General features: G+C 39.9%; 1 protein-coding gene across 12 annotated transcripts in view; it reads left to right on the top strand.

Moving 5' to 3' along the window:
- Positions 1 to 12,174, top strand: part of lrch3 (leucine-rich repeats and calponin homology (CH) domain containing 3) — a 170,990-nt gene that overhangs the window by 108,643 nt on the left and 50,173 nt on the right. For all 12 annotated transcript variants that reach the window (XM_078564007.1, XM_078564003.1, XM_078564012.1 and 9 more), the window contains exons 5-9: positions 901 to 1,037; positions 1,740 to 1,852; positions 9,580 to 9,673; positions 10,393 to 10,513; positions 11,363 to 11,511. In XM_078564007.1, the coding sequence (XP_078420133.1) occupies positions 901 to 1,037; positions 1,740 to 1,852; positions 9,580 to 9,673; positions 10,393 to 10,513; positions 11,363 to 11,511 (614 nt within the window). The remainder of the gene's footprint in view (positions 1 to 900; positions 1,038 to 1,739; positions 1,853 to 9,579; positions 9,674 to 10,392; positions 10,514 to 11,362; positions 11,512 to 12,174) is intronic.

Genomic DNA, 12,174 nt, shown 5'->3' with positions numbered 1-12,174 from the left:
TGGCCGATGTGTGACTCCAGATCCGCAGCAATATAGTTGACCTTTAACTGCCCTCTGAAATGGCCTTGTAAGCCACTCAGTTCAAGGGCATTTAGGGATGGGCATCAAATGCTGTCTTTGCCAGCAAAGCCCACATCCCATCAAAGAATTTTTAAAAAGTTGTAGCTGTAATGTAGAGTGCCTTTTTGGTGGAATGTGATTGATGCAAAGTTTCGTGTATTACGATAGGTAACGAAGAATATCAGCAAAATAACAACTATCAATGAAAAACATAAATGTAAAATTCAACAAGGAATAATAAGTGTTCCTGTACTGCATATCATAGATGGCATGCTTGTCAGGTTCAGTGTACACAACAAACACGTGAAATGCATTGAGTGTTTTTATAGGCAGTGTTTTAAATTATGTTGTGCTGGTCCAATTGGAAAGACCATGAGTCAGAGCAAACGTGTTTCAGAACTGGTGAAGTCAATTCACAATTTGTGCTAAAACATTTGAATTATCCAGCAGTTAAAATTAAGCAGTGTTAGTAACAGGACAATAGAAATTTTCTTTTTACAAAAAATGGTTTTAATTTAGTTAATTTATTTTGTGCCTCCTACCTGGAGCAGTTTTAGCTTTCCATCCTCCTTTGAAATCAGTAGGAGACAGGTTTATAGAATATGGATTGAATGATGCCTATTTCTAAATATTTCTGGTGACCAATGCTACTCAAAGATGAATTGGATACATAACAATCTAAGTTTCTTTAGTACAGTCAATGATTGTTTTGAATTCCAGTTTCAGAATAATTTTCAAAATCATGCTGTAAGGTTGCTCTGCAGAGGGCTAGATTTACAGAGCACCATATCTTTTAAACTATTATGTAAATCAGTAATTAATAGTTTACTACTTTGTTAGAGCTTGCAGATTTACCACTAGTGCGATTAGACATCTCCTGTAATAAAGTGACAACAATTCCAGTTTGTTACCGAAATCTGCGGCATCTCCAAACAATCATATTGGATAACAATCCCTTACAGTCTCCACCGGCGCAGGTAAGTCCTACTGAAGGGTAACTTGGTTCTTTTTATTTGTTGATTTTGTATTTCAGAATTATCACCTCACTGCCTAATTTGGCTTTCAAATCCTGAGCAATATTCCATTTAAAATCGGTAACTCAGTGAGAAAGGTTTTTGTTATTTTGTGACATTTGGCAATTTCAACATATACAGATATATGAATTCAGACTGAAAACTACGATAATTGGCTTCCCGCACTCATAATCATTCATATCATCTGTTTTGTATTTAGCAGTTTGCAGGTCATTACTTCCCTTCTCGCTGATTGTTTGTCTATTTCTCATTCCTTTTTCCTTCCCCGTCCCTTTGTCTCTCTTTTCAGTATATGAAAATGCCTGTTTTGTCCCTTGGTTTTCAGTCAAGAGAACACACTGAAACCATCATATTCTGCCTTTTCTCTACAGTTCTGACTGACTTGCTGTGTATTACTTCCACCATTTTCTGTTCTTATTTGAATTCCAACATTTGCAGTTTTTTCCTTTTTATATTACTGTCTTGAGTATTCAATTTTCCCTCATTCATGGCAATATTAAGACCATTCTTAATAACTTTGTGGTTTATTCCTGGTGAGAGATGCTACATTTACTTGAACCTGTATTGTGCCCACATTTGTTATCTGACTTCAGTATTTTATTTTAATGCAATGATAAAAATCAAACACTTGTACTTTTCTTTTAGATTTGTATAAAGGGGAAAATCCATATATTCAAATACCTGAATATTGAAGCATGTAAAAGTGTTCCAGACCTGCCAGAATATGATAGAACGAGGCCGATTGGGTTCAATTCATGGTTAGTAATGAAAGTTACTAATTTAATCATGGATAAATGTAGTAATAATGTAAAACGTTTCACTTGTTAAGGTACCTGCAGTTTAAACATGTCAAGGATGTATTTTTTTAACAGTCCATTACTACTCTTTAATAACCAGGTTTCAGTTTTAGGCATGAATTTTGTATCTGCAATTCAAAGCTTTATGGACAACTTTGAAACCTATTTTTGTGTAATCAGTAAAGCTTTTTCATTGGAAGAGTGAAGAAGTGATTAATTCAGAGCCTAATGGGCTGAGGTAATGTCAAACAATGTATGTTTTCTTTATGAAAAAAAGTTGAATTGTTTAGAGGCTACTTCAAAGGATTGTGAATCAAAATAACTAGATTTGTTATTTTCAATATAATGTCCAATGAAATTGTGTACCGGCATTGTAAGTTCATAGTCTCAGCACACTGCCATAGTATAGGAAGATGTACAATTTTCCACACAATAAGATCTTAATCTCTGTAGGGGAGAGAATGTTGGACTACGCTGACAACTTTGAATAAATACATCATGTGGTTTGGTGCTAACCCACGCAAAACAACCACTTTCTGGATTCCTTGTTAGGCCTGTGTTCAGTTGCTCTCAGCCCTTAACTGGGAGTAGGCTATAACATCCCTGCAATAGAAAAAAAAGAGTAAAAATAAGTCTTGATCACTATCCATTAAAGTCTTCTGAAAGTGAAAATGTGTCACCAACAAGTGAGAACAGGGTCAGAAGCAAAGTACTACAGATGCTGGAAACCTGAAATAAAAACAGAGAATGCCAAAAACACTCAGCAGGTCTGGCAGCATCCCTGTTAAAAAACACACAAATGCACTCCGGCCCTCACCCCTCACACCCCGTTCACCCTGCAAACACCTCATGCCCATCTATGCCCCGTCAGGCCCCTCATACCTGCTGTGCCAAGCTCCTCCCTTCCACCCACCCCCATATCCCCTCATGCCCCCTATGCCAGGCTCTGTCCTTCCACCCATCCTTTCAGGCCCCTCATGCCCTTATGTCAGGCTCTGCCCTTTCACACACCCCATATGCCCCCTATGCCAGGCTCTGCTCTTGCACCCATTCCCTCAGGCCTCTCATGCCCCTATGCCAAGCTCTGCCCTTCCACCCACTCCCTCATGCCCCCTATGCCAAGCTCTGACACTTTCATGCCCATTGACCCACTGTACACTTTCTAAAACCAATGAACACCACAACGAAAATTGGAATGTGTAAAAAAAATAGCTTTGAAAAAATGTAATCCTTTGATCGCTTTCTCCTATGCTCGGAAAAAAAGCCTGGACAAGCTAATAGAAGTGTCAATCATCCAGGCCCTTTGAAATTTCAAAAAACACAAATCACAAACACTTGAAAACCACGTAGGTCAACAAACATTGTGAAATTGACTGTAGAGATCAGAGGGCCTGAGCTGTCAATCAAACAATGTCTCCTCTCGGGTACAGGTGTTCTGTTATGCTAATAGCTGTCTGGGCTCTCAACCAAGCATACATAATGAGGCCACAGTGGGTAAATGGGCATGAAAGTGCCTGAGCTTGGCATAGGGGGCATGAGGGGCCTGAGGGGTGGGTGGAGGGGCAAAACTTGGCATGGGGACATGAGCAGACATGAGTGGGGTGGAAGGGAAGAGCATGGTATAGGGGGCTTGGTGGGTGGTCATTGAGGGGTGTGGAAGGGAATAGCTTGGCATAAGGAGCCTGAGGGAATATAGCGGGTGGGTGGAATGGCAGAGCTTGCCATGAGGGGCCTGAGGGGTGGGGGTGGGACGTAACTTGGCATTAGGGGCGTGAGGGGGCCTTTTTGAACTTGCCTTTTAAAAGGTCGTCTCATGCTCACTAGGGTTCACGGAGACTCTAAGGGGCTGCGAACCATCTGAACTCTAAAACCCTGGCCCAACCCCATGAAAATTGCGGAGGTGCCTATTTCTGCAATGGAGCCGGCCAAGTCGGGAGTGCCGGATGCCGGCTTATGACAGGAAGCAACCCACACCCTTTAAAGGCATTCCCAAAATCGCACAGCCCAGGAATGGGGTCAGGATTCTCAGAATCAGGACCCACCTGCCATCTTTAAAGGACTCCCGAGACAGCCCAAATCAGTAAAAATCCAGGGCAACATTTCAGTTTGATGGCCTATTGTAAGAATTGAGTTCTGCTGAAAGGTCATCGACCTGAAATGTTAACTCTTTCTCTTTCCACAAATGCTGCCTGACCTGCTGAGTGTTTCCAGATTTCTCTGCTCTTATACTCTTTCGAGTTATCAACAGTCACAGATTGCAATTCTTTGAGTACAATCACAGTTCTTGGTTTTCCGGGAGTGGGACATGAACCCACAACCCTCTGATTCAAAGGCGAGGGTGCTATGGACTGAGCCACAGCTGACACCTAAAGAGGAAACTCTTTCGAGTTATCAACAGTCACAGATTGCAACTCGTTCGAGTACAATCACAGTTCTTGGTTTCCGGGAGTGGGACATGAACCCACAACCCTCTGATATGAGAACCGGGTCACCTTGCTTATCATGCACATCATGACTGAATCCAGTGGATTGATTCACTTTTTAGGTTCACACAAGTGTATTTGTGTATTGGGAAGGAGAACAAATAAAAAATAGAAATCTGCCATATTAAGCCAATCAGTCATGAAATTTAACTCTTTAAGAACTACAGTTGCATTCCCACTTCAAAATAATACCTATTTCTAAAAATATAGTGGAGCTCCATGCTTTGTTTCTCAATCAGTTAGAAAATGAAAAGGAAAAATCATTCAGCTATATTACGTATGTTTCTAATGTTACTTTTTACTGGATCAGGCAGCAAAGAGCAGAAAGTGGAATGCAGTGTTCTACTTTTTCCTTCGCTCAGTCCTGAAGGGACAAACTCAAGGTGGATTGTGGTTTCCATAATAGCAACCCATCCATTAACGTTCCTCAGTCCAGTTCAGCATGAACAGGTAGGTGGTCAGCTACTTGGCACCTTAACTGACCACCTAAAGGGGAGCAGTAGAAATCTGGTGATATATTATTGTTGTAGAATTTAATTGATTTGAAAAGAAAGCCAAATGAAATACAATACTTCATCAGTTTATTAAACATTATTGTTAGATAAAATTTCCAAAGTTGAAGATTTTGTCTAACAACAACGTGCAGAAACCCACGAATGTAGAGAGAATGTTAGAGTGAATTAACATTCATTGACTGTACTTTAATTTGTCAGCATTATCAAACTGTTAATGTCAGCTAAGCTATTATCTGACATCTGTTGTGATGTGCCTATCTGCCAAATCTCATTTACTTCCCTTATTTTGAATTCTCATTACAGCATTAATTAAGTAGGAGCCAGGCAGACTGTTTTTGGCATTATAATAGCTGCAGTCCCCATAGAGCGATCTCTGCGAGGAGATTAAAGACAATTTCAATATCTTTTGAATCTAACATTAAAATAGCTTTATATAGGAGTGGCCTTTGACCTCCTCTTTTTATTTTAATCAATTGTTACATTAAGTCTGGGGTGAACAGTAAAGTTACCCCTAGCAATTACTTCTATCGCTAAACTCTTCTTCAGAACAGTCAATGGTGGTTCTCAGATATCATTTGCACAATCAAATGTTCAAATAAGTGAATGCACTATCCATTTGACTGATTGCACATGGAACTTGATCTGTCCTAAAGTGATTGGTTTGGTATGTTTTTAATTACTGAACTCAGAATGTCCTGTTACAGCTCTTGCTCTAAACAGACCAGGCCTTCCTGGTCTGCCAATGCTTTATTTAAGTTCAGTCTTGAGATTATTATGTTTTGTTGCTTTGAAGTAATGGATTGCCACTAGATTTTGTTTTAATTGAATCACATAAATTAATGATGGGGAATATTGTTTGAAAAGGCAAGTTTTTTTTGTTAATCTCACATTCCATTCTGAGCTAGCCATGTGAACTTGATATTTGTTTAATAATTGTTTAAATTTAGTAATTTACAGGTTTTAAATTGAGAGATTAAAAGAAGTAGAAAGGAAAATGTAAAATGATTATATGAATAAATATGTTACAAATCTCAACTTTATAAGATAGCACTTTTGTGGCAGGTGCACCAGTCTGCAATCTTTCTTAAAAGATAAACAGTTGACCTTATTACAGAAACATCGTGAACTTGATAGCCAGTGACTAGATATGACAGCACGTTTCTGGTGTTATTTTGGTTATTCTCTGTAGAGGTTTGTTTGTATAATATGAGAGCTATTGCTAGCACCTCTTGGTCAACAACACTAATGAATAAGCTAACTTTTTCCTGAAACATCCAGTACCGATCTTTGTAATAATTGCAATATTTGTATTTCACAACATGCATTATGGCCACATGAGGAGGGATAAAAATTGACTCCCCTATCATACCACCTTAAGTCTGACCGTAACAGGTTTTTTTTGTGAATCTAGAAGGATGAAGGAATTTTCTCAATGTCTGTTTAACCATTACGTACAGTTGGCAAAGGAACTAGTCTGACAGACTTTCTTGAGGTTTTAAAACAAAAAGGGGTTCATTTTTATTGAGTTAAAAGCCCACCAAGGTAAAGAGAGCAAAATATTTAAAAAGGTAAACCCGTGCTCCTTGAACTTGCGTGTACCTTCATACACGCACACATTCATATGCACATGCATTCACACACATACACACACAAGCATGCAAAATCTGCAATTTATACTGTAGGCAGTTACTTTCTTAGCCAAATTAAAGTTCAATGCTGAAGGATAAAAAACTTGAAAGTTCACTGTTTATGAGCCCTATGTTGGTCACTGGCTGCGGCAGAAATTTTTCCAAGTTCCTTCAGATTCCAGAAGTTGAGTTGAAGCCCATATAATTGCTATTGTCGAAGATACTTTCTTTTTAATCCGTAATCCATCTCTTCCAGAAGTGAATGAGTTTTGCACCTGAGGTTCCTTTCAATGGAAAATTCACTAACTCTGTGCTGGATTTTTAAGCTGTAAGAAATAGGGCCTTAACTTGGGAGAGGTGGGAGAGGAGAGAAGGGAGCTCCTTACCGCTTCATTGGCATCCTTTCCAGACTACTCCCTGCTTCTGATTTTCACAGCTCGTACTAAAGAGATTTCAAAATGGTTACTTCAGTCACATGACCTCTCCCCATAATGATTTCAGAAGGGGTTTGTTTATCTGGTGTCTGAACCAACAGTTGCTTTTGTTTCATGGCTGGGAGGTTGAGTGGATTCTGTAATGTCCCAGCCATTAACCCCCTTAGTGAGTCATTATCCATCTTGATGAGATAGGAAGTCAGATAAACATTGTTTGAGCAGACTTTCTGTTCCTGCCGGAGAGAGAGTCTTATAGAAATGCAAATACTATGTCCAGCACACTTTAAATCCCTTTGAAGTGGTTCTTAACATCTTCAGGTATGAAATTCCAGAGAAGGATGTCGTGGCATGTCTGTATTGCAATTCACAGTGGAACTTTCCAGGAGCTGGACAATTTGCAATACCAGACGTTAGGTAACTTGTGGCAGCCAACTTTAGTCTGTCTTTTCTTGTCTTTCAAATGTCCTTTTTAAGCAGTCTGGTCAGCCGGTGAAATTACAGATTACTATCACTCATGCATAAGTCAAATCACCGTGGCAACTGAACAAAAAAGATTGGAACTGTGTAATCACTGGCATTTGCAAGCTGAGCGGGGAAGATTTTTAAACTACAATTTGAGTCATCTGGGGTACATTTTCTTCTTTACCACTTGTGTGTTGAGCATAGCCTGGATGGAGCACAGCAATGATGATCTAGCAGTGGATTCAAACGCTCCCTGAAAGAACCTACTGGTTTTTCCATTCACTAATTTCAATGGAAGAAAAAACCAGGCAGATTCTGTTATCGGTGTGCCAGCTTTCCTATTAGATTTTGCTTTCTGCGCCCCCAACCAGATGATGGTTAATGCCCACATGGCAAATAGACACCCACTCACAGACTTTTATGACTGTTATTCCCAGTGCCCCTTGCTAGTGTGAAAGCAGAAAATGCTGGAAATACTCAACAGGTCAAGGGTGAAGAATTAAAATATAAGGCATCGGGAAGCTCAGGGTCATGCTGGCAAACTGAATGGAGATGATCCAATAAAGCGATCACCCAATCTGCATTTGGTCTCCCCAACATAGAGGAGACCACATTGTGAGCAGCAAATGCAGTATGTGAAATCAAAAGTACAAATAAATCACTGATTCACTTGGAAGGAATGTTTGGGACCCTATATGGCAGGAAGGAGGTGAAAGACACTTACACAGAAAGATGGTGTGAGAAGGAGAATGGGTATTGGTGGTAACTGAAGAGAGGAGCAAGGTGTCATGCAGGGAACGGTTTCTTCAGAATGCTGAAAGGGAAGGGGAAGATGTGTTTGATGGTGGCGTTGCACTGGAGATGTCGGAAGTGGTGGAGGATGATCCACTGTGTGGAGATTGATGGGTTGGAAGGTCAGGGGCATCCACTTGTGCTTCTGTGAAGAAGGGGAAAGGTGGGTGAGGACAGATGAACAGGAAATGGGTCGGACACGGTCGAGGGTCCAATCAACTAATGTGGAGGAGAATCCTCCATTGAGGAAAAAGAAAAACATATCAGATGTCCAGGTGTGGAGGGTGGCAACATCAGAACAGATGTAATGGAGAAACTGGGAGAATGGAATAGAGTCCTTACAGGAAGTGGGATGGGAGGAAGTGTAGTCACAGTAACTGTGTGAGAGAAATTGTGGAAGGAGGGGAAAGAATTGGAGTCAGAACATGTGAAGACAAGGGAGAGGTGGAAATTGGAAAATAAGTTGATTAAATTTTACATTTTTGGAGAGAGCAAAGTATGGTGCCAATATTGCATCAGTGTCTGGACAAAGACTTGAGGGAGGATCTGTGTGGGACTGGAACAAAGAATGTTCCACGAATATGGATTTCTGTAGTAATATCTTTTATTTGGAGTAAGTGAGTGGAGTCAAAGGAGAAATTATTCAAAGTAAGAACAAGTTCAGCTAAGTGGAGGAGGGTGGTGTTGGATGGGGACTGATTGGGCTTTCATTCAGGGAAGAGGTGGATGCTCTGCAGGCTGTCCAAGTTGAGTGGAGGTGTCGGACTAGACATCCAGGGTGAAAAGATACAGGGCAGGAAATTAGAAAAAGTGATGGAGGACATTGGAAAAGTCACACAGGCAAGTGCAACAATACTGAACCAGAGGAGAAAAAAAGAGTCAAAATAGGAAAAGATAAGTTCCTTGGAGTAAAAACATGCAGAAACAATGGCAATATCAGGACAGTCCTGTTTGTGAACCTTGGGAAGGAGTAGAAACAGAACATGTGAGATTGGGGGATGAAGGTCACAGAGGCTGTCGGTGGGGGGAGATCTCTAGAGGCTCAGTGACACTCCAGGAGGGGAGATAGGAGGCGTTAGAGAGTTCTAAATGTATGAAACTTCTGAAATAATAATGAGAAAGCTAATGAGAATACAGATTAAATGAATAAAAATGCTGTTCCTCTTCATATGGTAAATTTATATTGAAGGAAATCTTTGTGTGTATGCACACACAAAACCAATATCTAGCATGACATCCTGCTGGATAAGCTATAGCCATCTGACATTTAAGCAGTGTTGATAAGTAAATACTGAATTTAATTTTTGTAGCTTTTTTCCCACCATCCTTTCTTCAGTTAGATCTTTCTGTATTTGATCTTTACTCTTTCTGCAGTCACGAAGACTATTTCGCGGGCCGGCCATATGGAGCACTGGATTCTGGCTTCAACAGTGTTGATAGTGGAGATAAGAGGTGGTCAGGAAATGAGGTACATGACACAGTACCTTTTTAAAATAACCCTTGGGGCAGATGTAACCAATGTTTCAAAGACTGTTTCAATATGCATTACAAGTATTAGTAGCTTAAAAAAAAATTCATACTTTAAATCTATACACTGATCATAATAAAGAGTAACACTCACAATCCCCCATTATTCTTGATCAAAACACCTCATTCTGTGCTTGCTGCACTGGGTAAGTGGATTATCAAGTTGTTTTCTTTTGGCACTTAATGATTCAGTTGCTTCGTGCACTATCAGTTTGGAAGCCTGTGGTCACACTGTTAATCCAAGTCAATTTTTTATATTGCTAGGATTGTTGGTTCTTAGCTAACCAGTCCTACACCATTTTTTAAAACACTCTTTGTCCCCCCCCCAACTGAGTAATTATCTATTTCCTAATACTTCTCCTTCAATAATGAAGACAATGTCCATTTAAATCTGAATTTACAGTTATGCATCAGTATCTGAATAGTAATAGTGACAAATGCTGTCCAATTGTGAAACTTCTATGTATTACCACCCCATGTATAATACACCCAGTATGACACTTAGAAAGGTAGGCATAGCCTATGATAACTGATTTTGTTGAAATATTGCCCTATTTGTGGATTGTTACGTTACAGTGTCCATTGTGCAAAGTCCACTGCTGTGGTATTAATTAGGCTATGTTATATGTATGAAATAAAGTGTTGCCTTTCAAATTGCAGCCCACAGATGAGTTTTCTGACCTCCCACAGCGAATGGCTGAAATTGCAAAGGAGCAACGGCAGCGGCGAGAGAGTCAGTATCACGAACATCGAGCTGTACCACTCGTGACAAATGGCACAGGTAAAGTAAATTCAGTGTGAGACAGAAACAACCTCAGTAATTGAGTAAGTGCAACTATGATACCTGACACACCCTGTGAAAATGATTAAACACTCTGATTGTTAGCATTGCTTTCCGGTATAACTTGACTTATGTGCTGCAAATCAGCCATAGAGTGTAATCAGTGCAAGTGGAATATCACTTAGTAGGCTGTTTTTGGTGTGACTTAAAATATTAAAAAATTTTGAATACGTTTTGGTCTCTTACATGTTTTCCAGGTACTTTTCATTTTAAAGTCTGCCACAGTTTCTTTTAAAAGCAGAACTTTGCCCCATTAAACCAATTCTTTCTTCACTTTTAATAACCCACATGTGTACACATACTGATCTGAATATGTAAAATATTATACTATTTCTCCAAGTGACAGAATTCTGATCCTGCTGTGACTCCCGGATTATTGTGCCAACAAATCATTCAGAAAGTTAAACTGGGCATTCAGATATTGTTTCAATTAATAGAATATCTTGTTTTCTGATTGTTTGGTAGAGCCTTAGCATATGTGTAATTGACCAAGACTAGAGAGAGAGAGCAGATTTGCACACTTATAATTTGTGCTGTAGAATAATGCAGTTAAATTCCAAACCAAAGAGTCCCCATTTGTGAGGTCTTGATATCTGTTAGGAGAAATAAGTTGGACTTCCTTTGAGACAGAAGTTGATAGAGCTCATAACTTTCATTTTCACTCCCTGTTTGCTCATCATATGAGCATTCGTGAGGCAAGGAAATAAATCTTTGTCCACTACCTAGTTTGTGACATAAATAATTTGTAACTAGTAGCTGGTTGAAATTATTTTTATATCTTTATCCCAGTTGAACATGACCTAGAGCAGATTGATTACATTGATAGCTGTGCAGCGGAGGAAGAGGAGGAGGAAATGCGATTGTCAAAGCGTCCTGACTCCACCAGTCTCAGCTCACAATTCATAGCATATATTGAACGACGGCGTATTAACTATGAGGTAACCCTTCAATTTTTACCTAAAACCAATGAGAATATTTGCTTGTAAAGATGTTTTTTTAATTTATTCACAGGATGTGGGTGTCACTGCTTAGCCAGTATTTATTGTCCACCCTTACCTACCCTTGAGAAGTTGCTGGTGAGCTGCCTTCTTAAAGTGCTATAATTCGTATGGTGAAGCTTCTCCCAAAGTGCTGTTAGGCAGGGAGTTCCAGGACCTTGGGCCAGTAACAATGAAGGAACAGCAATGCATTCCCAAACCAGGATGGCCTGTGACTTAGAGGGAAACTTGGAAGTGGTGGTCTTCCTAGCCCATGCCCTCTTCCTCTTCCTAGGTAGCAGAAATCATGTTTTTGGGAGGTGCTGTCGAAATAACATTGGTGAGCTGCTGCAGTGTATCTTGTAGATGATACCTACTGCAACCAGCATTGGTGGGAATGAATATTTAAGATGGTGATTGGGGTGCCGGTCGAGCGGGATGCTTTGTCCTGGATGATGTCGAGCTTCTTGAATGTTTTATCAGCTGTTCTTATCCAAGCAAATGCAGAGTCTTCCCTCTCACGCCTGATTTGTGTCCTGTAGGTAGTGGAAAGACTTTAGGCAATCATTCAACAGAATACCAAGCCCCTGACCTGCTCCTGTAATCACAGCATTTATGTTGCTG

This window comes from Cetorhinus maximus, chromosome 19, assembly GCF_964194155.1.
Source record: "Cetorhinus maximus chromosome 19, sCetMax3.hap1.1, whole genome shotgun sequence".
Lineage (NCBI taxonomy): Eukaryota > Metazoa > Chordata > Chondrichthyes > Lamniformes > Cetorhinidae > Cetorhinus > Cetorhinus maximus.
This window is presented reverse-complemented; position numbering and strand designations above follow the sequence as displayed.